This window comes from Somniosus microcephalus, chromosome 30 (assembly GCF_052327205.1).
Source record: "Somniosus microcephalus isolate GS21.2 chromosome 30, FLI_Smic_1.0, whole genome shotgun sequence".
NCBI lineage: Eukaryota > Metazoa > Chordata > Chondrichthyes > Squaliformes > Somniosidae > Somniosus > Somniosus microcephalus.
The window spans coordinates 574,028-599,174 of NC_141016.1; the positions used below are offsets into that span (position 1 = coordinate 574,028).

Genomic DNA, 25,147 nt, shown 5'->3' on the forward strand with positions numbered 1-25,147 from the left:
CCTTCCCCCCCCCCCCCCCCCCTTTTTCCTTCCCCCCCCCCCCCCCCCCTTTTTCCCTTCCCCCCCCCCCCCCCCCCCCCCTTTTCCTTCCCCCCCCCCCCCCCCCCCCCCCCCCTTTTTCCTTCCCCCCCCCCCCCCCCCCCCCCTTTTTCCTTCCCCCCCCCCCCCCCCCCCTTTTTCCTTCCCCCCCCCCCCCCCCCCCCCTTTTTCCTTCCCCCCCCCCCCCCCCCCTTTTTCCTTCCCCCCCCCCCCCCCCCCCTTTTTCCTTCCCCCCCCCCCCCACCCCCCCCCCTTTTTCCTTCCCCCCCCCCCCCCCCTTTTTCCTTCCCCCCCCCCCTTTTTCCTTCCCCCCCCCTTTTTCCTTCCCCGCCCCCCAAACCCCACTACCCCTCTCCTCGCCCCACATGAGGTCACTTCCGCTTCTCTGCCCCGCACTAAGATGGCCGCGGCGGCTCTGAGCGAAGATGTGGAGCGGAATCTCCGGATCGGGACTGAAATTGGTCCTGGGATCAGGATTGGTCCCGGTCCCGGACTCTGACAGTGGGAGGCCGCTCGGCCCGTCCTGCTCTTTGATCCAGTGATTCCCGGGTCCCGGAAGTTGGTGCGGGAGGTTCCGGCTCCGCTCCGGGCTTTGCGCTGCAGGAGGTCGAGGCCTGCGGACAGGATGAGGCTCGCGGCGCTGTTGCTGTTGCTGGCGGCGGGTGAGAGAGAGCGAGCGAGCGGGCCGGATTCCGGACACCGAGAGAGAGACAGGGCCGGACTCCGGACACAGAGAGAGAGACAGGGCCGGACTCCGGACACAGAGAGACAGGGCCGGACTCCGGACACCGAGAGAGAGACAGGGCCGGACTCCGGACACAGAGAGAGAGAGACAGGGCCGGACTCCGGACACAGAGAGAGAGACAGGGCCGGACTCCGGACACAGAGAGAGAGACACGGCCGGACTCCGGACACAGAGAGAGAGACAGGGCCGGACTCCGGACACCGAGAGAGAGACACGGCCGGACTCTGGACACAGAGAGTGACAGGGCCGGACTCCGGACACAGAGAGAGAGAGACAGGGCCGGACACCGAGAGAGAGAGACAGGGCCGGACACAGAGAGAGAGAGAGACAGGGCCGGACTCCGGACACCGAGAGAGAGACAGGACCGGACACCGAGAGAGAGAGACAGGGCCGGACTCCGGACACCGAGAGAGAGAGACAGGGCCGGACTCCGGACACCGAGAGAGAGACAGGGCCGGACTCCGGACACAGAGAGAGAGAGAGAGAGACAGGGCCGGACACCGAGAGAGAGAGACAGGGCCGGACTCCGGACACAGAGAGAGAGAGAGAGAGACAGGGCCGGACACCGAGAGAGAGAGACAGGGCCGGACACCGAGAGAGAGAGACAGGGCCGGACTCCGGACACCGAGAGAGAGAGACAGGACCGGACACCGAGAGAGAGAGACAGGGCCGGACTCCGGACACCGAGAGAGAGACAGGACCGGACACCGAGAGAGAGAGACAGGGCCGGACTCCGGACACAGAGAGAGAGACACGGCCGGACTCTGGACACAGAGAGTGACAGGGCCGGACTCTGGACACAGAGAGAGAGAGAGAGAGAGAGACAGGGCCCGACTCCGGACACAGAGAGAGGGAGGGCCGGATGCTGGCCCCGGACACCGAGAGAGAGAGACAGGGCCCGACTCCGGACACCGAGAGAGAGAGAGACAGGGCCCGACTCCGGACACAGAGAGAGGGAGGGCCGGATGCTGGGCCCCGGACACCGAGAGAGAGAGAGGGCCGGACTCCGGACACAGAGAGAGGGAGGGCCGGACGCTGGGCCCCGGACACCGAGAGAGAGAGACAGGGCCGGACACCGAGAGAGAGAGAGGGCCGGACTCCGGACACCGAGAGAGGGAGACAGGGCCGGACTCCGGACACCGAGAGAGGGAGACAGGGCCGGACTCCGGACAGAGAGAGAGAGACAGGGCCGGACTCCGGACAGAGAGAGAGAGACAGGGCCGGACTCCGGACAGAGAGAGAGACAGGGCCGGACTCCGGACACAGAGAGAGAGAGAGACAGGGCCGGACTCTGGACACAGAGAGAGGGAGGGCCGGACGCTGGGCCCCGGACACACACAGAAAGAGAAACTCCGGACACTGGGACCTGGACACTGGGCACTGAACCCGGCCTCGGGTGCTCGGGCATTTCCAGGTTCAGAGGCTCCTTCAGTGTCCGGAATCAGCCTCCCAGGAACAGGAGGAGGCCATTCAGCCCCTCGAGCCTGTTCTGCCACTCAATGAGATCATGGCTGATCTGTGATCTAACCCCAAATACCTGCCTTTAGCCCCTATCCCTTAATACCTTTGGTTAACAAATATCTATCGATCTCAGATTGAAAATTAACAATTCATCCAGCATCAATTGCCGTTTGCGGAAGAGAGTTCCAAACTTCTACCACCCTTTGTAGGACTATTTCCTAATTTCACTCCTGAAAGGTCTGGCTCTAATTTTTAGACTCTGCCCCCTAGTCCTAGAGGCCCCAACCAGCGGAAATAGTTTCTCTCTATCTACCCTGATGTAACGCTGCTATTCAAGAAAGGTGGGAGAGAAAAAACAGGGAACTACAGGCCAGTTAGCCTGAAATCAATCGTCGGGAAAATGCTGGAATCCATTGTTAAGGAAGTGGTATCAAGTCACTTAGAAAATCATAACATGATTAGGCCGAGTCAACATGGTTTTATGAAAGGGAAATCGTGTTTGACAAATTTTAGTTTTTTGAGGAGTAACTAGCGGGGTAGATAAAGGGGAACCAGTGGATGTAGTATATTTGGATTTCCAAAAGGCATTCGATAAGGTGGCACATAAAAGGTTATTACACAAGATTAGGGCTCATGGGGTTGGGGGGGTAATATAGCAGCATGGATCGAGGATTGGTTAACGGACAGAAAGCAGAGAGTGGGGATAAACGGGTCATTTCCAGGTTGGCAGGCTGTAACTAGTGGGGTGCAGCAAGGATCAGTGCTGGGGTCTCAGCTATTCACAATCTATATTAATGACCTAGATGAAGGGACTGAGTGTAATTTATCCAAGTTTGCTGATGATCCAAAGCTAGGTGGGACAGTAAGCTGTGAGGAGAACACGGAGTCTGCAAAGGGATATAGATAGACTGAGTGGGCAGTAAGGTGGCAGATGGAGTATAATGTAGGGAAATGTGAGGTTATTCACTTTGGTAGGAAGGATAGAAAAACAGAATATTTTTTAATGTTCTTAATGAATACTTTGCGTCTGTTTTCACAAAGGAGAGGGGCGAAGCAGACATTGCTATCGGGAGGAGGAGTGTGAAATATTAGATGAAATAAACATAGTGAGAGAGGAAGTATTAAAGGGTTTAGCAGCTTTAAAAGTGGATAAATCCCCAGGCCCAAATGAAATGTATCCCAGGCTGTTAAGCGAAGCAAAAGAGGAAATAACAGAGGCCCTGACCATCATTTTCCAATCCTCTCTGGCTTCAGGTGTGGTGCCGGAGGACTGCTAATGTGGTACCCTTGTTTAAAAAGGGAGAAAAGGATAGACCGAGTAATTACAGGCCAGTCAGCCTAACCTCGGTGGTGGGAAAATTATTGGAAAGAATTCTGAAGGACAGGATAAATCTTCATTTAGAAAGACACGGATTAATCAAGGATATTCAGCACGGATTTGTTAAGGGAAGGTCATGTCTGACAAACTTGATTGAATTTTTTGAGGAGATAACAAGGAGGGTAGATGAGGGTAGTGCGTTTGATGTAGTGTATATGGACTTTAGTAAGGCGTTTGATAAGGTTCCACATGGCAGACTGGTCACGAAGTTAAAAGCCCATGGGATCCAGGGCAAAGTGTCAAGTTGGATTCAAAACTGGCTCGGAGACACGAAGCAGAGGGTAATGGTTGATGGTGTTTTTGTGACTGGAAGGCTGTTTCCAGTGGGGTTCCGCAGGGCTCAGCACTAGGTCCCTTGCTTTTTGTGGTATATATCAATGATCTAGACTTGAATATAAGGGGTATGATTAAGAAGTTTGCAGATGATACTAAAATCGGCTGTGTGGTTGATACTGAAGAAGGAAGCTGTAGACTGCAGGAAGATATCAATAAATTGGTCAGGTGGGCAGAACAGTGGCAAATGGAATTCAATCCGGAGAAGTGTGAGGTAATGCATTTGGGGAGGGCTAACAAGGAAAGGGAATACACATTGAATGGTCGGACACTGAGTAGTGTAGAGGAACAAAGTGACCTTGGAGTGCATGTCCACAGATCCCTGAAGGTAGCAGGCCAACTAGATAAGGTGGTTAAGAAGGCATACGGAATGCTTGCCTTTATTAGCCGTGGCATAGAATACAAGAGCAGGGGGGTTATGCTTCAACTGTATAAAACACTAGTTAGGCCTCAGCTAGAGTACTGCGTGCAGTTCTGGTCACCACATTACAGGAAAGATGTGATTGCACTAGAGAGGGTACAGAGGAGATTTACAAGGATGTTGCCGGGAGTAGTGAATCTTGGCTATGAGGAAAGACTGGATAGGCTGGGTCTGTTTTCCTTGGAACAGAGGAGGCTGAGGGGAGACCTTATTGAGGTGTATAAAATTATGAGGGACCTAGATAAAGTGGATAGAAAGGACCTATTTCCCTTAGCAGAGGGGTCAAAAACCAGGGGGTACAGATTTAAAGTAATTGGGGGAAAGTTTAGAGGGGATTTGAGGGGAAATTTCTTCACCCAGAGGGTTGTGGGGGTCTGGAACTCGCTGCCTGAAAGGGTGTAGAGGCAGGAACCCTAACCACATTTAAAAAGTACTTGGATGTGCACTTGGGATGCTGTAACCTGCAGGGCTACGGACCAAGAGCTGGGAAGTGGGATTAGGCTGGATAGCTCTTTGTTGGCCGGCGCGGACACGATGGGCCGAAATGGCCTCCTTCCGTGCTGTAACTTTCTATGACTCTATGAAATGGTGAGAAACTTTCAAATGTTGGTGTTCAGAGATTTGGGTGTCCATATGCAAGAAACACAGAAAGCTAGCCTGCAGGTACAGCAAGCAATAAGGAAGGCAAATGGCCTGTTGGCCTTTATTGCAAGGGGGTTGGAGTATAAGAGTAAGGAAGTCTCGCTACAATTGTACAGGGCCTTGGTGAGACCACACCTGGAGCACTGGGCACAGTTTTGGTCTCCTTATCTAAGGAAGGATATACTTGCCTTGGAGGCGATGCAACAAAGGTTCACTAGATTGATTCCTGGGATGAGAGGGCTGTCCTATGAGGAGAGATTGTGTAGATTGGGCCGATACTCTCTGGAGTTTAGAAGAATGAGAGGTGACCTCATTGAAACATACAAGATTCTGAAGGGGATTGACAGGGTAGATGCCGAGTGTTTTTTTTTCCCTGGCTGGAGAGTCTAGAACCAGGGGGCACAGTCTCAGGATAAGGGGTCGGCCATTTATGACTGAGATGAGGAGAAATTTCTTCACTCAGAGGGTGGTGAATCTTTGGAATTCTCTGCCCCAGAGGGCTGTGGATGCCGAGTCTTTGAGTATATTCAAGGCTGAGATAGGTAGATTTTTGGACTCTAGGGGAATCAAGGGATATGAGGACCGGGTGGGAAAGTGGAGTTGAGGTCGATGATCAGCCGTGATCTTATTGAATGGCGGAGCAGGCTCGAGGGGCCATATGGCCTACTCCTCATATTTCTTATGTTCTTACCCTATCAGTTCCCCTTAATATCTTGAAATCTTCAATCAGATCACCCCTTAACCGTCTAAATTGTAGGGAATACAACCCTAGTTTGTGTAATCTCTGCTCGTAATCGAACCCCTGGAGTTCGGGTATCCTTCTGGTAAACCTACGCTGCACTCCCTCCAAGGCCAATATATCCTCAAGTTGTGGTGCCCAGAACTGCTCACAGTACTCCAGGTGTGGTCTAACCCCCCCCCCCCCCCCCCCCCCCCGAAACCAGCCACCGGCTCCACCACCGCCCCCCCCCCCCCCCCCGCCCCCCAGTTCACCCATACCCCAAATCTCTCAAAGTGCTGTTTCAGTGTTTAGCTGTGCAGTGAGGCTGGTTCTGTTACTAATTTATAACCTGTTGTTTCTTTCACCACCAGCCTCCTCATCAATACATGTGAATCCAGTCGTCGATCCCCCGGACTTGAAAAATGATCTCGTGGACACTATTGCACATGATGCTGAAAACATAGTTAAGGATAATGGCAGTGGAATAATCAAGCCTGCTGTTGGAGGCAGTGACGGGGCCGGCGGAGGTGGTGCCAGAGGCACTGCCGGGGCCGGTGGAGGCGGGGTCGGTGGAGGCGGGGCCGGGGTCAGTGGAGGGGGAGTCAGTGCCGGTGGAGGTGGAGCCGGGGCCATTGGAGGCGGAGGCAGTGCCAGGGCCGGCGGAGGGGGAGGCAGTGCTGGAGCAGGTGGAGCTGGTGCCGGTGGAGGCGGGGCCGGCGGAGCCGGGGCCAGTGGAGGCGGAGTCAGGGCCGGTGGAGGCGGAGTCAGTGCCGGGGCCGGTGGAGGTGCTGCCGGTGGAGGCGGGGCTGGCGGAGGCAGTGCCGGGGCCGGTGGAGGCGGAGGCAGTGCTGGGGCAGGTGGAGGTGGTGCCGGTGGAGGCAGGACCGGCGGAGGGGGAGGCAGTGCCGGGGCCGGCGGAGGGGGAGGCAGTGCCGGGGCCGGCGGAGGGGGAGGCAGTGCCGGGGCCGGTGGAGGCGAAGCCGGTGGAGGCGGGGCTGGCGGAGGGGGAGGCAGTGCCGGGGCCGGCGGAGGGGGAGGCAGTGCCGGGGCCGACGGAGGGGGAGGCGGGGCTGGCGGAGGCGGGGCTGGCGGAGGCGGGGCTGGTGGAGGAGGGGCCGGTGGAGGAGGAGGCGGGGCCGGTGGCGGAGGCAGTGGGCACCAAGGAGTTGAGAATGCTGATCAAATTTCAAAAGATGTTGCAAATCCAGGCAATGGGACACTGAACGGGAAGAAAGGGGAAAGCAACCCGGCAACATCTCCCGACAAGAACCCGGCAGACGGGCAGAACGATAAGGCCAAGGACGTCGAGAGTGACGGCAAGGAAGGCGGTGCTGGCCAAAGTAACGGAGGGGATGAGGAGGAAGAAGAGGAGACACCAGAGACAGGCGGGGAAGGTGATGTCGAGGAGACTGGTGCCGCTGGAAGTGTCGTTGCTGGATCAGTGAAGGATGGAGCTGGGCAGGAGATCGGCGTTGACTCGGTGCCCAGGGACGAGCCAGAGAGCAGCCATTTCTTCGCCTATCTAGTGACCACTGCGGTCATTGTTGCGGTTCTGTATATCGCCTATCACAACAAGCGCAAGGTGAGCAGCGACTGAGCACTCGGCTCGCCCTGGGCGGTGGGGGGCTTTATGTTGGAGGAAACTAGACAGACCTGGATAACTATTGGCCCATTAGTTTAACATCAGTAATAGGGAAGATGCTTGAAGGAATCATTAGGGATGCAATGCTTGGATAGAGAGGGACAAAATGGCTTCATAAAAAGGTCATGTCTTATTTTTTTGAAGAAATTACAAAGTCGGTGGATGAGGGAAGCCCAGTAGACTAGCTTTTTATAAGTTACCGCACAAGAGGCTTCTCTATAAAATCGAAGCCTCTGATATTAGTGGTAATATATTGAGCTGGATTGAGAACTGGCTGGCAGGACGTAGGCAAAAAGTAGTTATAGATGGATTTAGATCTGTTTGGAGACCGGTCACTAGTGGTATCCCGCAAGGATCGGTGTTGGGACCATTGCTCTTTACTATTTTATTAATGATCTGGATGTAGGTATTGGGGGCACAAACTGGAAATTTGCAGATGATACTGAGATCTATGTGAGTATTGGGACTGTAGACGACGCTGGTCTGCTTCAGGCTAATGTTAAATGTGCTGGGTGATTGGGCTCATGACTGCAAAATGATGGCCCAGTAATTCCGGGCACAACGCGCGAGTACGGACGGGGTACTCACACGTGTGCCCGGAGGAATTGCCGGTTTTCAGCATGCACAGCGCATGCGCTGAAAACCGGCATTTCCTGTCCCCTGACCCAAGGGGTTAAGAGGCAGAGCGCGTGCGCAGTGAAATTCCTGTTTTTTCCAGAGTTGCCCGAGTGTAAAGGCCTCCGGTTTTTACGCGTGGAAAAACCAGGCGCAAGTACTTAGTTTTACAGGTAAGTGGGCTTTTAGTACAATGGAGAATGTTTTTTTCCACAGGTTTATTATTTTTAAAGAATTTACAGTAAGGCAAGTTTAGTTTTAGACCCTATTTTTTAAAAATTTATTTTTTTCAAAAAATTGATTAATTGTTTAAAACATTTTTAAAAACTTATTTATAGTTAATATAATCAGTGGGATGTTTTTTTAAATTTTATTTAAAGTTAAAGTAGTGTTTTGGCAGCCCATACTTTTCATGAGTTTGACAGCTCTTACTGTCAAACTCATGAATGAGTTTCCCCTCCCCTGATTGGCTGCACAGTGCTCACCTGATCCCAGCCAGCACATCGCACTAACTACGTCGCTGGATCAGGTAAGCACATCGCGCCGACATCTGAACCGGGCCTGTGACAGGAAATGCGAGCAGGCCCGGGCTTCAGATGTCGGCGCGCAGGGTGAGTGCAGATCGGGGGCTTGCACGCGCGGCAAGCCCCCGATCTAATTTCAGGGCCGATGTGTATCTTAGATAAGTGCAGTGTTATGCATGTGGGCAGGGCAAATGCTCAACATTCATAAACCCTTCAGGGAAAAGTGTTGTATCCGTGTATTAATGGAGACACGGAATGCAGGAGTTGGTTTAACAGGTGTTTACTGAACAAAGTCTGGAGGTGAACTAAAAGATACAATTTACAATTTACAATTTAAATCGCTTTATTGGCATGATAAGTTACATCTTATGTTGCCAAAGCATCAAAATACATTTATGGTTCAGCACATAAACGCAGTTCTATTCATACAGTGTATAAACAGGTATATCCCTGAGTGTATAAATATACATTCGCATTGTTTATATATATTTTTTTCTTAGCTTACTGGTTGTCCCTCTGTTCATGGCAAGCTGCAACATAGTGCGCCGCCAGCGTTACACAGCTTCTCTCCTCTCCCAGTAGGAATGGGAGTTTTTGGTTGTCATTCAGATTTCTGAAATCAGGGCATATTTGTGAGAATTTTTGGTAGAAATTCTCCCTGATGCCCTGATATTTTCCACAAGCTGTGAGGAAGTGCATCTCTGTCTCCACCACTCCCTGACTGCAGTGAGAGCATATCCTGTCCTCTCTTGGCAGCCTGGTCTGCCTGTGTCTGCCTTTTTCGATCGCTAGGCTATGTTCGCTAAGTCTGTACCTTGTCAAGGTTCTTCTCAGTTTGTTATCCTTTACCATGGTCAGGTAATCAGCTATGTTGTATAGTCTGTTTAGGGCCAAGTAGCAATTGAGTTTGCTTTGGGTTTTTGTTGTTTCTGCCCAATATGTCAGATATTTTTCCTTTTGCTTAGCGACGATTGTGTTGGGTCGAATTCTTTGTGTTACCCTGTCACTGTCCTGGGGCTGGTTATTGTTAGTATTGTTAGTAGTTACTTCACTGAGTCCCAGGACTAGTTGACTGAGGGTATTCTTCTTTATGGTCAGCTCTTGGCATTTCAGGGCGTCGTAGTGATAGCATTGGGGATTGCTCATTTGTAGGTGATTCCAAAATTTGGTGGCTCTTTTTTGGATAGTGATTATTAATGGATATTGGCCTAGTTCCGCCCTGCATGCATTGTTTACTGTTTTCCTTTGAGTCCGGAGGATACTTTTACAGAATTCTGCATGTAGGATCTCAATTGGGTGTTTGTCCCATTTTGCAAATTCTTGTTGAGTTAGCGGTCCCCATACCTCACTGCCATAGAGTGCAATTGGTTCAATTACTGATTTGAAAATTTTGAGCCAAATGCTAATTGGGATTTCTATTTGGATTGATTTTTTGATGGCATAGAAAGCCCTTCTTGCTTTCTCTTTCAGTTCATTCACAGCCAGTTTGAAGTTTCCCGTAGAACTGATTTTTAAGCCCAAGTATGTGTAGTTAGTGGTTTGTTCAATTTTGGTTGTTCCTACTGTGAAATTTATTTTGGGTCCCTGATGTTTGGATCTTTGCTGGAACACAAGGACTTTGGTTTTTTGGGGATTTATTGTCAGGGCCCAAGTCTGGCAGTACCACTCCAGCAGGTCCAGGTTTTGCTGTAGCCCCTCTTTAGTAGGTGACAGCAGAACCAGGTCGTCTGCATAGAGGAGGAATTTAACCTTGGATTCATATAGGGTGAGGCCGGGTGCTGTAGATTGTTCAAGTAGTTTTGCCAATCCATTTATGTAAATATTAAAGAGTGTCGGTGAGATTGGCGAGCCCTGCGTCACCCCCCGCCCCTGTGGGAAGTATTTTGTTTGTTTGTCTCCAATTTTAACTGCACATTTGTTGTTTGTATACATTGATTTAATTACATCATATGTTTTCCCTCCTACCCCACTTTCGATAAGTTTCAGGAATAAACCGTCATGCCAGATGGAGTCGAAAGCCTTCTGGAAATCTACAAAGCATGCGTAGATTTTGCTTTTGTTATTGTGAACGTGTTTGTCAATTAGGGTCTGTAGGGTGAAGATATGATCGGATGTTCTATAGTTTGGCAGGAATCCAATTTGGCTTTTACTCAAGACATTGTGCTCCTCAAGGAAGTTTATAAGTCTTTTGTTTATGATGCTACAGAATACCTTCCCCAGGTTACTGTTTACACAGATGCCTCGATAGTTGTTTGGGTCGATTTTGTCCCCACTTTTGTATATGGGCGTTATGAGTCCTTTGTTCCAGATATCAGGGAAATAACCGACACTCAGAACCAAGTTGAAGAGTTTTAGGATAGCCAGTTTCATTTTGTTGTCTGTGTGTTTAATCATCTCGTTTAGTATGCCGTCTGTCCCGCAGGCTTTTCCTGGTCGCAGGTCCTTGAGTTTTTCAAGAAGTTCTTTTTCTGTTATTATGGCGTCCAGCGGGTTTTGGTTATCTTTTATGGCCATTTCTAGCTTTTCCAGTTTTTTGCATATTTGGTGTTGCTCTGGTCTTAGTGTTTTTTTCTGGTATAATTTTTCAAAGTGGTTTACCCATGTGTCCCCATTTTGAATGGCCAAATCGTCGTGTTGTTTTTTGTGTAGTGTTTTCAAGTTTTCCCAGAAACAATTGGAATCAATGGATTCCTCCATGGAGCTGAGTGTATTCTTAATATATTGCTCTTTTTTGGTTCTGAGTGTGTTTCTGTATTGTGTTAGTGTCTGACAATAAGTAAGGCGTAGTTCCTCGTTTTCTGGATGTCTGTGTTTTTGGTTTGATATTTTTCTAAGTTTTTTCCTCATGTTATGGCAATCTCGGTCAAACCATTTTTCATAGTTTTTTGTTTTGGGTTTGTTCTTGCGAGCTTTCAAATTTGCATTTGTTGCCAAATTATCAAAAATATTGTTTAGTTTACTAACTGCCCGGTTTACGCCTTCTTTATTGTGAGTGTATATGTTATCCAGAAAGGTGTCTAAGAGAGCTTGAGTTGATGCATTGCTAATTGTTTTCTGGTATTTTTCCGTGTCGTTTTTGGCCCATCTGTACGATTTTTTGGTGTTGTACAGTTTACTGGGTTGTGTTTCTATGTTGTTTGTTTCTGTCTTTTTGAGGAACATAGTAATTTGACTGTGATCTGACAGTGTTGTTTGTGGTTTGACTGTGAATGCTCTGAAAGAGGATGGGTCTAAGTCTGTAATCATATAGTCTACTGTGCTGCAGCCAAGAGGTGAGCAATAGGTCGATCTTCCTAGGAGGTCTCCTATGAACCTACCATTGACAATGTACAGACCCAGGTTTCGACAGAGCTGTAGTAGCTGTTTTCCGTTGGTATTTGACTGCTTGTCGCAGTTATGCCTGTATGGAAGGGAAGGGATGTCAAAGTGGTTATTCCCGAAAACATAATTGTTTCCCTGATTATTGGTGAAGTCTGGTTCTTCGCCCGTTCTTGAATTGAGGTCCCCACAGATCAACACGTTCCCCTGGGCCTGGTATTGGATAATTTCCCCCTCCATGTTGGAGAAGGTGTCCTCTTTAAAGTACGGGGAATCGATTGGAGGGATATAAAGTGCGCAAATGTAAACATCTTGGGTGTTTGAGATAATCTCCCTCTCAAGTTTGAGCCACATATGGTTTTCGCCCTTTTTTATAAATTTGATGTAATTCTTAAGTTCTGTTTTAAACCAGATCAGTATGCCTCCGGAGTCTCTGCCTTGGGTTACACTTGGTAATTTATTGGAGGGCACCACCAGCTCAGTGTACCCTTGGGGACAGCCAGTGTGTCCTTTTCCTTTATACCAAGTTTCCTGTAAAATGATAATATCTAGGTCTTTAGTTTCATCTATGAACTCTGGGGTCCTACTTTTCACTTCTCGCAGTGAAGAGCGTAGACCTTGGATATTCCAGGTCGAAATATATAAGGATTTCATGTTAAGTTTGATCTTTTACTATGATAGGTTAAAGAGTGGTACGTGTTTGTCGTGTCTAAGTGTGGGAAAAAAAAGATCACATCAGTTGTCTACAAAAGTTAATACAATTTGGTTACAGTTCTTTCTATTAATTAGTCCTTGATCCATAAGGCGGAAGTAGATGCTGCTGCACATCTGCTTATTGTCTCTTAATGGATTGTTTCTGTCTGAGGTATTGCGTACGTCCTGTGCATCTCTCCCTCTGTCTGGCTGGGAGCAGTCCTATTCCCCTGTGGGACAGGAGTGGTGCAGTTCTGACATTGTTGTTTTGCATGGGGATCCTCTCTGGTCTCGGTTGGTGTGTTGGTGGTCCTTGTAGTGTTCCTGATATGTACCCCGCTGATCTCTGGTGGTCGGGGGGGGGTCCTCTTGGAGTCTGGGTATGGACCCGGTTAAAAGCGACGTCCTTCAGGGCTTTAGCAAGGATCGATATTCTTTGCCTTTGGATGTGGACGTGGTCGTAAAGACATTCCTCATCGAGGGTGGGGTGTTGGGCCAGGTGTACGTTGTGGTTTGATTCGCAGTCTCTTGCTATGCTGGCATTTATCTCATGAATTGTGTTGTTGTTGAAGTCTGTTCTCGGCAATATTGTGGAAACAGTGATTCTAGTGTTTGGAAATGTACTGCTTGCTTTCCTAATCATTGCTCTGAGCGATGTTGCTACTTCTTTCTGTTGGGTCTTTAGGTCATTTGTGCCCGTGTGTATTATTATGTGTTGGGGGGAGCCTAATCTGGCTTTGGTCAGCCATCCCATGGCTCTGTTTGTTGTTGGGCACCAGATCTTTTCTACTTTACTTCTAGGGAATAGCTTTTTCTCCCATAGAAATTTCCCATTTGAGTCTATGAGTATTACGACGTCAGCCTTGTTTGTGTTTACTGTGGTGGCTTTCGCTTGGACTCATAGTGTGTGTGCTGGGCTGGGGTGTCTGGTGTGTGCGTACCTCTTGTGAGCGGCCCGCTTGTGGTTCCACGGTGGTGGGGGAAGATTGCGAATCAGTATGCTGGTCGGTCTGTGTGGCACCCCTTGTATTGTGTGTCTGTTGCTTTTGTTCCGTGTGGGAGTGCAGCCGTTCCGTCCGGCTCTGCCTTGTCTTATCTCTAGCCTCTGGTTGCTGGTCTAATGGTGTTATCTCTCCTCTATGGCTCTCTTCTTTTTCCTGCAGCTCTTTCACCTGATTCCTAAGTAGATTCACCTGGTTCTCAAGTAGCTTCAGCTCTCTCTTGTGTCTCTCCCTCTCCTGATTTTGATAGTCATTCATTTTGAGGAAGTCCTCTCTAAGTTTAACCACCTCTATCTCTAATTGATTAAATTTATCTTTTGGTTGTATCTGGCTGTGTGATCCCGGGGTATGTGCCTGGTCGGCCCTGGAAGGCTCACTCACTTCCTGGCTAGGCTGGTCGGCCCTGGAGGGCTCACTCACTTCCTGGCTATGCTGCTCTTCTCTTGGTGAGCTGGGAATGGTAGGGGGACTATGTGTGGCTTCCTCCCTGGTAGTTATGCTGGGGTTTGTCAGTTGTATCGTGTGGCTGTGGTTCCCCGGGGTTGGTGTCTGGTTTGAACTGTGTGGCTCGTTCACCTCCTGACCAGGCAGATTTTCTCCTGGTAAGTTGTCAATGTTGGGGGGAGTGCGGGCCACTCTGGGGCTGTTCCTTCCCCCCTTAGTTAATTTTTTCAGTGTCCTGAAGGCCGTTGCAAATTTGTCGAGGTTGCCTTGCACTAATATTGTCCCGGTATTGTACGCGTTGACCGTCGTAGTTGAACTGTCTCCTGGTGTGTTAATTTTCATTATGGACCCATTTGCGGTATTTTCTAGCTTAACATTGGTATAGTGTGATTTTATTGCTGTGATCCAAGCCACTGGCTGATCTGAGTAGAAAATGAGGTTACTTTTTGTCCCATTGTTGTAACAGTCAGCAAAAAGTGTTTCTGGTTTTTCTCTCATCTGCTCATGCTTGATCGCTTTTATAGCTTTTTTTGCGGTGTTGGGGGGAATCTGGAAGCGGGGCTGTTGTGGATCTTCTGATTCGCTCATTTTTGGTAAAGTATTGTTGATCTTAGAATAAGCTTTTCTGGGGCCCCGGGTTTGGTGTTTCCCTCTCCCTGTTCGCGAACTTTCCCGGTCCCCCTCTCCGACCCCGTGGTCCCTGGGCCTCGGCTTCTGGGTTCACCCTTCTCAGGTCTGGGTCTGTGAGCCGCTGTTTCCCGGTGCCTTCGGGCTGTTCCCCTCCCCCCTCAGAGGTCTCTGTGCCTCTGTCTCGGCCTGGCTCCTCGGGCCTTTCCCTGGCTTCAGTCTCCCTCCCTGGGCCCTGTACTCACAGTCTTGGTTTGCTTCTGGAAGCCTTCTGGTTGCTCCCCTTCTCCTCAGAGGTCTCTGGGCCTGGCTCCTCGGGCCTTTCCCGGGCTTTCTAGCCCAGCCGCCGCTCGGGTTGTGCCTCGTTCGCCGTTCGGGTGCTGGACTGCGGTCGTCGCTCGGGTGCTGGACTGCGGCTTATATACCCGAGTGGTCACTACCGGTATTACAGTACACAGGGGCTCTTAAAGGTACATACACTACAATTCCTCCCCTTTTAGATAATTAGTACATAACATTTTAAGTAATCATTAATTAACATGTTTACAAGAACAATAATCTACACATTTGCTGCAGTTAATCAATTATAAGTCAGTCTCTCTGGAGGCTTCCTGACTCGGTCCGGATAACGCCTCGGTGGTGTAGTAGTTTTCGGTGGTGTAATAGGTTCTTTTGGCAAGGCTGATTCGGCTTGAATGCCAGTGTCGGGTTCATCTGGTTCCAGTATCACCGGATCGGAGGTAAATACTATGGGTATCTCTGCTTCATCATTAGGCGTATAGAGTTGTGGTGTAGGTTTTCCCTTTTCGGATGACTCTATGATCTGGTCAGCATGGCGCCTTATTATGCTTTCTCCAATGTCCACGGTATACATCAGCGGTCCTAGTCGTGTGCAAATAGTTCCAGGCTGCCATTTCTCGGTACGGTAGTCCCGGGCCAAAACTTGTTGACCTATCTGGAAGGTTCTAGTTGGCCTTTCATTCATGCCTTGAAATTGCCGGTTCTCTACGTCCCTTCTGATGTTTGGCTTGATCAAATCCAGCCGGCATCTTAGTCTTCTATTGAAAAACATCATGGCGGGAGTTTGGTTTGTAACCACATGTGTTGCATTCCTGTACGAAAACAAGAAGTTATCTACCTTATGTTGTAGATTTATGTCTTCATTACCCATGGCCTTTATGGTCTTCTTGAAGGTCTGGACAAACCTTTCAGCTAATCCATTGGTGGCGGGATGGTATGGGGCGGACGTGTAGTGCTTAACCCCATTGTTTTTTAAGAACTTCCTGAATTCTTCGAACACAAATTGCGGTCCATTATCAGAACAGATCTGTTCAGGCAGCCCATTCCTGGCAAATATGGTCCTTAATACTGTGATGGTTTTTTCCGTGGTGGTGGAGGACATCTTTATTACCTCCGGCCACTTGGAGTGTGCATCAACCGCGATTAAGAACATTGAGTCCATAAATGGACCAGCAAAGTCGATATGTACCCTTTGCCATGGAGATGAGGGCCACTCCCATGGATGTAGAGGGGCTTGTGGTGGGGCGTTTTGGACCTTCTGGCATCCTAGACAGCTCTTGGTCATTTCTTCGATGTCTCCATCGATACCTGGCCACCACACAAACGCTCTGGCTAGGTTCTTCATTTTCACTCCACCCAGATGCCCCTCGTGAAGCTCCTTTAGCACTTTATCCTGGAGTTTGGGTGGAATCACCACTCTGGATCCACACATCAAGGTTCCTCGGCACACTGACAGCTGTTCTCTTCTTTGCGAGAATGCTGGCAACAGTGGTTCGCCATGTGCTGGCTATCCCTTCACCGTTAAATCGTAGACTCGTGAGAGAGTCGGGTCATTTCTCGTTTCCTTTTCAATGGTAGAATTTGTTACTGGTAGACATTCCACTATGGTTGAGTGGAACATCTCCACTGGGTCCACTGTAGGTGCCTCTTCTACTGTTGGCAACGGTAGGCACGATAAACTGTCAGCATTCCCATGCTGTTTTGATCCTTTGTATTCTATGTCATATTGGTGTGCCCCTAGGAAAAGGGACCACCTCTGTAGCCTTTGCGCTGTCATAATGGGAACGCCCTTTTTAGGGTTGAATATGGAGACGAGGGGTTGATGGTCAGTCAACAAGGTAAATTTTTGTCCGTGTAGGTAATGGTTGAATTTCTTCACTCCCCACACCAGGCTGAGTGCTTCCCTGTCGATCTGGGCATAGTTACGCTCAGCTGAGTTCAATGAGCGCGACGCAAAAGCTATTGGCCGCTCCGAGCCATCAGGGAATCTATGCGATAATACCGCTCCTACGCCATAAGGGGATGCATCGCACGCCAGTCTGATTGGCAGTGATGGGTTGTAATGAGCCAACACTTCCTTGGACGTGATCAAGCCTTTGCATTTATGGAAGGCACGTTTACAGTCTTCACTCCATTTCCAAATTACTCCCGTTTGTAGCAGTGCGTTAAGAGGGTGCAGAACAGTTGACAAGTTCGGTAAAAATTTATGATAGTAATTTATCAATCCCAGGAACGACCTTAATTGTGAGACATTTTCAGGTGCTGGGGCTTTTATGACAGCTTCAATTTTTTCAGGTGACTTATGCAACCCTTCGTTAATTATATGGCCACAATATGATATTTGTTTCTGGAAAAATTCGCACTTGGGGCGATTTGCTCGTAGGCCCCATTCTCTCAGTCTAGTGAGCACCTGCTCCAAATTGGCAAGGTGCTCGTTGTCGTTTTCTCCTGTTACAAGGATGTCGTCTAGGTAGCATTGAGTCCCCGGAATCCCTTGGAGGACTTGCTCCATAGCTCTTTGCCAGATAGCTGGAGCTGATGCTACTCCGAAAACCAGTCGATTGTACTGGTACAGGCCTTTGTGTGTGTTTATCGTGAGATACTTTTTAGAGGCCTCCTCAACCTCCATCTGTAGATATGCCTGTGCCAAGTCAATTTTGGTGAAACGTTTCCCTCCGGATAGTGAGGCGAAAATATCTTCTATCCTCAGAAGAGGATACTGTACCGTGTGAAGGACCGGGTTTACAGTCACCTTGAAGTCCCCACAGATGCAAATTTTTCTCTGTTCTTCAGATTTATCATTATTCAACGTTTTCTTCATGACCGGGACGATGGGTGTTGCCCACTCGCTCCAATCTACCTTGGATAACACGCCTGCCTTTTCCAAATTCTCCAGCTCTGCCTCGACTGCTGGACGAATTGCGTATGGCACCGGCCTTGCCTTAAAAAACTTGGGAATATGCCGCATCTTCCACTTTTATTGAAGCGGTGACGCCTTTCAAGGTTCCTAGTTCCTGTTGAAACACTTCTTTGGCGTTGGCCAAGATGTCTTTTAATCGTTCAGGTATGACGTCGTCATCATTTTTTTTCTTACTGGTCACCGTCAGTGCCTGAATGGAGTGCCAGTCTAAACGTATCTTCCTGATCCATTCACGTCCCAACAGTGGTGGACCACCATCTTGCAGAACGTATAAATACAACTTCTGTATTTCCTTGCCGTTGTATACAACAGGCACCCTTATTTTCCCTCTGGGGTATACTTTCTGTCCCGTATATGTCTTCAAGATAATGGATGTGTCTTTCAAAGGTATATGCGGAAATAGCCGCTCGTAATCCCGTCGACTTATGACAGTCAGAGCTGATCCTGTATCTAGCTCCATTTTAACCGGGGACCCTGCTATCGTGAGGGTAACCCAAATGGTCTGGTAATCTTCTTTGGCAATGACATTATGTAATTTGAGACAGCTTAGTCTCTTGTTTCCGGAGTCGCTATCGCTCTTCTGGTCTTCGGAGCCACTGTCCGTAATCATTTGTACCTTTCTGTACTTTTCCTTATTGATTTTTTTTCTGTCAGTGGATTTTTTGTTTCCAGATCGGCATACACGTGCAATGTGTCCCATCTTTCCGCATTGCCTGCATGCTTTGTCCTTGAACCAGCAGTCCCTCTGGTCATGGGTGGATCTGCCGCAGCGATAACATCTCTCGAAACCCCGTGTCATTTCATGGGTGCCGAAGTCCTGTGGCATTTGCTGTATCTCTGCAGCTCCTCTTGCTGCTGCTTCGTATGATACAGCCACACTGAAAGCCTTGTCCAGTGTCAAATCTTTCTCAGAAAGTAGCCTTTTCTGTGTTCCTTCACTTAGGAGACCGCAGACGAATTTGTCTCGTAGAGAATCTGCCAGTCCTGCTCCGAATTGGCAGTGCTTTGACAGCTTTCTTAATTCGGTGAGGTAATCAGCGTTACTTTCATTCTTGTGCTGATTCCTCCTGAAGAATTTGAATCGTTCTGCTATCAGCAGCGGTGTTGGGTTTAAGTGCTCCTGTAGGGTATCAACAATCTCCTTAAAATTCTTGTCCATCGGTTTGGCTGGAGTGATTAAGTTTCGTAACAGCCCATATGTCCTTGCGCCCATCAGATTTAGAAGTACCGATGCCTTTTTATCATCCTCTACTTCATTCGCTGTGCAATATACCTCCACTCTTTCCACATATGTGGTCCAATCCTCTATATCATTATCGAAAGCAGTAATATTGCCAGCCTTAGGCATCCTGAAAATCAAAAATGGCACCTCCCGCGCTTTCCTTTCTTCCCTGCCGAGAAAAAATGGCGCCTCCCGCGCTTTCCCGCCGCTGCCGCTGCTGACAACGCTGTTCTCCGCGGTTTTTATTTACACATATTTTTAATAGTTGGAGACTCGTTCCTGCCGGACTCTCTGGGATTTTTCCCTCCCTCTGCTTGGTCCAAACGCCGACCTGCTTTGCAGTGCCGGCCGTCTCCCGAGTGCTCCACCCTCCGTCTCTGTTTGCCTCCGCCTTCCAACTCGCTGCTCGGCCCCGCTGCAGAGCCACCCGATCGAGCCCCAGCCTGCCGCCCAGGAAGGATTAGTGCAGTACCTGCCACCAGCCCGGCTAGCTGGTGAAACCACAGTTTTTGTTTTTTTTTTTCCTTCCTTCTTCGACCTTCGTCTGAGGAATCGACCTCCTTGAGGTGCTGCCGAATTGCAGGTAAGTCCGTTTCCAATTCGTCGCCACTGTTGTATCCGTGTATTAATGGAGACACGGAATGCAGGAGTTGGTTTAACAGGTGTTTACTGAACAAAGTCTGGAGGTGAACTAAAAGATACAAGACACTATACAGGCTTATATACCCGAGTGGTCACTACCGGTATTACAATACACAGGGGCTCTTTAATGCTTTTTGTAGTGTATGTACCTTTAAGAAAGTGGAGATAGAAAGACATTTGGGCATTCTATTGCATACATCCTTAAAGATACACGAGCAATACCGTGTAGAGATAGCTAGAACAAATAGGGCGTTGGGGTGTATCCAGAGGACAATTGAGTACAAGACGAGGTAGACTGTCCTTGTACAAGACTTTAGTCAGGCCACACTTGGAATACTGTGTCCAGTTTTGGTTTCCTCACATGGTGGGTGATATTGAGACTTTGGAGAGATTGCAGAGGAGGGTCACTGGACTGATTCCCAGTCTAAAACATCTTGGGGAGCAAAATAAGAACATCGGAATTAGGAGCAGGAGTGGGCCATACAGCCCCTCGAGCCTGCACTGCCAATATGTAGACAAATTTCAGTGAAGTACAAAAACTATAGGGCAGTAATAGTAGAGGATTTCAACTACCCCAATATTAACTGGGATAAAATTAGTGTGAAGGGTACAGAGGGTGCGGAATTCCTAAAATGCATCCAGGAGAACTTTTTCAGCCAGTATGTAGCAAGCCCAACAAGGGAGGGGCGGTTCTGGACTTAGTTTTAGCGAATGAAGCTGGGCAGGTAGAAGGCGTATCAGTGGGGGAGCATTTTGGTGCTAGTGACCATAATTCTGTTAGATTTAAGGTAGTTATGGAAAAGGACAAGGATAGACCAGGAATAAAAATTCTAAATTGGGGAAAAGCAAATTTTGCTAAGCTCAGAGGGGATTTAGCCATTGTGGACTGAAACAGCTACTTGAAGGTAAATCAGTGGGAGGCGTTCAAGGAGGAGATCCGGAGGGTTCAGACCAAACATGTGCTCTTAAAGAAAAAAGGTGGGACTAACAAATCTAGAGCCCCTGGATCTCTAGGGACATGCAGGGTAGGATAAAGAAAAAAAGGGAGGCATATGACAGATACCAAGGGCTAAATACTCCAGAATCTTTAGAGGAGTGCAGGGGTGCAATTAAAAAGGATATTAGGAAAGCAAAGAGAGAGCATGAAAAATTCTTGCAAGTAAAATCAAAGAAAACCCAAAGATGTTTTATAAATATATTAAAAGTAAGAGGATAACTAAAGAAAGGGTAGGGCCTATTAGAGATCATGAGGGTAATCTGTGTGTGGAGGCGGGAGACGTGGTAGGGTTCTTAATGAATACTTTGCGTCTGTTTTCACAAAGGAGAGGGGCGAAGCAGACATTGCTATCAGGGAGGAGTGTTAAATATTAGATAAAATAAACATAGTGAGAGAGAAAGGATTAAGGGGTTTAGCAGCTTTAAAAGTGGATAAATTCCCAGGCCTGGATGAAATGTATCCCAGGCTGTTAAGCGAAGCAAAAGAGGAAATAGCAGAGGCCCTGACCATCATTTTCCAATCCTCTCTGGCTTCAGGTGTGGTGCCGGAGGACTGCTAATGTGGTACCCTTGTTTAAAAAGGGAGAAAAGGATAGACCGAGTAATTACAGGCCAGTCAGCCCAACCTCAGTGGTGGGAAAATTATTGGAAAGAATTCTGAAGGACAGGATAAATCTTCATTTAGAAAGACACGGATTAATCAAGGATAGTCAGCACGGATTTGTTAAGGGAAGGCCCTGTCTGACAAACTTGATTGAATTTTGTGAGGAGGTAACAAGGCGGGTAGATGAGGGTAGTGCGTTTGATGTAGTGTATATGGACTTTAGCAAGGCTTTTGATAAGGTTCCACATAGCAGACTGGTCACAAAGTTAAAAGCCCATGGGATCCAGGGCAAAGTGTCAAGTTGGATTCAAAACTGGCTCGGAGACAGGAAGCAGAGGGTAATGGTTGATGGGTGTTTTTGTGACTGGAAGGCTGTTTCCAGTGGGGTTCCGCAGGGCTCAGTACTGGGTCCTTTGCTTTTTGTGGTATATATCAATGATCTAGACTTGAATTTAGGGGGTATGATTAAGAAGTTTGCAGATGATACTAAAATCAGCTGTGTGGTTGATCCTGAAGAAGGAAGCTGTAGACTGCAGGAAGATATCAATAAATTGGTCAGGTGGGCAGAACAGTGGCAAATGGAATTCAATCCGGAGAAGTATGAGGTAATGCATTTGGGGAGGGCTAACAGGGAAAGGGAATACACATTAAATGGTCGGACACTGAGTAGTGTAGAGGAACAAAGTGACCTTGGAGTGCATGTCCACAGATCCCTGAAGGTAGCAGGCCAACTAGATAAGGCGGTTAAGAAGGCATACGGAATGCTTGCCTTTATTAGCCGTGGCATAGAATACAAGAGCAGGGGGGTTATGCTTCAACTGTATAAAACACTAGTTAGGCCTCAGCTAGAGTACTGCGTGCAGTTCTGGTCACCACATTACAGGAAAGATGTGATTGCACTAGAGAGGGTACAGAGGAGATTTACAAGGATGTTGCTGGGAGTAGAGAATCTTAACTATGAGGAAAGACTGGATAGGCTGGGTCTGTTTTCCTTGGAACAGAGGAGGCCGAGGGGAGACCTTATTGAGGTGTATAAAATTATGAGGGCATAGATAAAGTGGATAAAAAGGACCTATTTCCCTTAGCAGAGGGGTCAAAAACCAAGGGGCACAGATATAAAGTAATTGGTGGAAGGTTTAGAGGGGATTTGAGGGGAAATTTCTTCACCCAGAGGGTTGTGGGGGTCTGGAACTCACTGCCTGAAAGGGTGGTAGAGGCAGGAACCCTAACCACATTTAAAAAGTACTTGGATGTGCACTTGGGATGCTGTAACCTGCAGGGCTACGGACCAAGAGCTGGGAAGTGGGATTAGGCTGGAGAGCTCTTTGTTGGCCGGCGCGGACACAATGGGCCGAAATGGCCTCCTTCCGTGCTGTAACTTTCTATGATTCTATTTAATAAGATCATGGCTGATCTTCGACCTCAACTCCACTTTCCTGCCCGATCCCCATATCCCTTGATTCCTCTAGAGTCCAAAAATCAATCTCTCTCAACCATGAATATACTCAACATCTACAGCCCTCTGCGATAGAGAATTCCAAAGATTTACAACCCTCTGAGTGAAGAAATTCCTCCTCATTTCAGTCTTAAAAGGCCGGCCCCTTATCCTGAGACTATGCCCCCGAGTTCTAGACTCTCCAGCCAGGGGAAATAATCTCTCAGCATCTATCCTGTCAATCCCCCTCGAATCTTATATGTTTCAGTGAGATCACCTCTCATTCTTCTAAACTCCAGAGAGTATCGGCCCATTCTACACAATCTCTCCTCATAGGACAGCCCTCTCATCCCAGGAATCAATCTAGTGAACCTTCGTTGCACCGCCTCTAAGGCAAGTATGTCTTTCCTCAGATAAGGAGACCAAAATTGTGCCCAGTACTTCAGGTGCGGTCTCAACAAAGCCCTGTACAATTGAAGCAAGACTTCCTTGCTGTTGTACTCCAAATCTCTAGCAATAAAGGCCAACATGCCATTAGCAAGATAGGCTAAAAGAGTTGGGACTCTACACTTTAGAGAAGCGTAGACTTAGAGGTTATCTGATTGATAAGATAATGAAGGGAACATATTGTGTTCCAGTTGACAGTTTGTTTCAATTTAATAGGTTAGGGAGGACCAGGGTTCACAAATTTAAGTTGTGTAAGGCCAGATCTAGGTTAGATGTCAGGAGGTGGTTCCTTTCCCAGCAAATAATGGAGCTCTGGAACAGGCTGCCGGCTCGTGTGGTGGAAGCGAGAGCTGGACCTGTTTCTGGGTGGGGCGGAGATCACCTGGTACAGATGGTAGGCACTGCAGGGAATTCAGGTCCAGAGCCATCTCCTGGACTAGGTTTGATCGCCTAGATGGGTCGGAAAGGAATTTGCCAGATTTTTTTTCCAGCTTGATCCGGGTCTTTATCTCTCCCGAGAGATCAATGGTTTTGGGTAGGGCGGAGAGTGTATATGTTGTGATTCACAAGGTGGAACAGGCTGGATGGACCAGAGGGTCTTTACCTGTCCGTCATTGTTTGTATGAAAGATCTTCAGCCCCAAGCAAAGGAAGATGCGCGGGGGGTGAGACTCCCGAGGACGGTGGCGGGGGGGGGGGGGTGTTATATCGAGGGGGTGTTTTTAATTCTGTTTTTATGTTGCAGATTATCGCTGTTGTTATTGAAGGTCGAAGGTCAAAAGCCACTCGACGCCCAAAGTCAGCAGAATATCAGCGGCTCGATCAGAAGGTATCTTGTCTCCCCCCTCAGCCTGTCGCGTCTCCCCCCTCCTTCCCCTTGCCCCCTCTCCATTAACTATTCTTATTTTCTCTCCTCTCCCCAGATGTGAAGAGCTTCTGGGCACCTCTGGACCCCCCCAGATCACCAACCTCTTGGAGCCTTCCTTTAAACCCACCCAATCTCTCGCTTTAACACATCAAGGAGGAGCTTCACCCGAATCACAGGACCGGATCCCCTTCCCCGCATCCCTGCTCCGCATCGTTCACATCCGTGTAAGGAATGTGATTTCCCTGTTTGTACAGTGGCTTTATATTTTGTTTCCTGACTTTGGGGGTGTGTGGGGGGGTTTATAGCGGTGGAGTTTTGATTTGATTTATAATTGTGATGATCTTGAGCTCAGCATCAGACTGTGGCTGGGTGGAGAGGGGTGTGTCCGTCCCTTGCATTTTGCACTTACCGTGACAGAGACTGTGGTCCTGAGAGAGGACAGCACCTGTTCATAGGCCGGGTCAGTCCGTGAGGTGAACGGGTTTCCATGTCATCCGTTCATTTATGAGTCTCCCACCCCCACGGTTAGCACTGGGGGATGTGGGGCCTCTCGATCCTGGGGAGGTTTGGGGCCACCCGCTGCAGTACCTGAGGCCCTGCTCAGCTGTTAGTAACATGGGCTCTATGGCACCCCTCTCAGGCAGTGAACGGTACAGCAAGCATGCAAACCAGCCCCTCCTGCACTCTGGTCCCAGAACCGCCCTGAGGCAACACCTGGTCTCTTTCTCTTTGCACTTGTGATTTTAAATGTCTGTGATTTATTGTAGTGGAGTCTGCCCGCTGTGGGGGAGGGGAACCTCCTCTGGAGCCCAGCCTCCCTGGCATGTAATCATTCTAAAGTGAAATAAACTCAATAGCTGTTGTGTCTCTTCTCCGTGTATCTACTGTAACCTCATTGCTCCTGCTCCATTATATACCTTTACTGGGAGAGAGGAACTGTCCTGAGCTGATCTATGCCACGCAGGTCAAGAAACTCAATCAGTTCGCAATGTGTGAGATTTATGTAAAGGCAGAATGGAAAGTGAAACTGGTTCCAAACAGTAAGTGGATGTTGTCTGTTCCAGGTGGAGCTTTGCATCTTTTTGGTTGCTGGCGGCTGGTTAGTGCAAT

At 48.7% G+C, this 25,147-nt stretch overlaps 1 protein-coding gene across 1 annotated transcript; it reads left to right on the forward strand.

The window, feature by feature from the left end:
• The first annotated feature begins 466 nt into the window (after window positions 1-466).
• LOC147097837 (uncharacterized) lies at window positions 467-24,900 on the forward strand. Its single transcript, XM_085970867.1, has 4 exons — window positions 467-701; window positions 6,112-7,322; window positions 23,915-23,998; window positions 24,093-24,900. Exons 1-4 carry the CDS (start codon window positions 665-667, stop codon window positions 24,096-24,098), a joined length of 1,338 nt encoding a protein of 445 aa, XP_085826993.1. The 5' UTR covers window positions 467-664; the 3' UTR covers window positions 24,099-24,900.
• The last annotated feature ends 247 nt before the right edge of the window (window positions 24,901-25,147 follow it).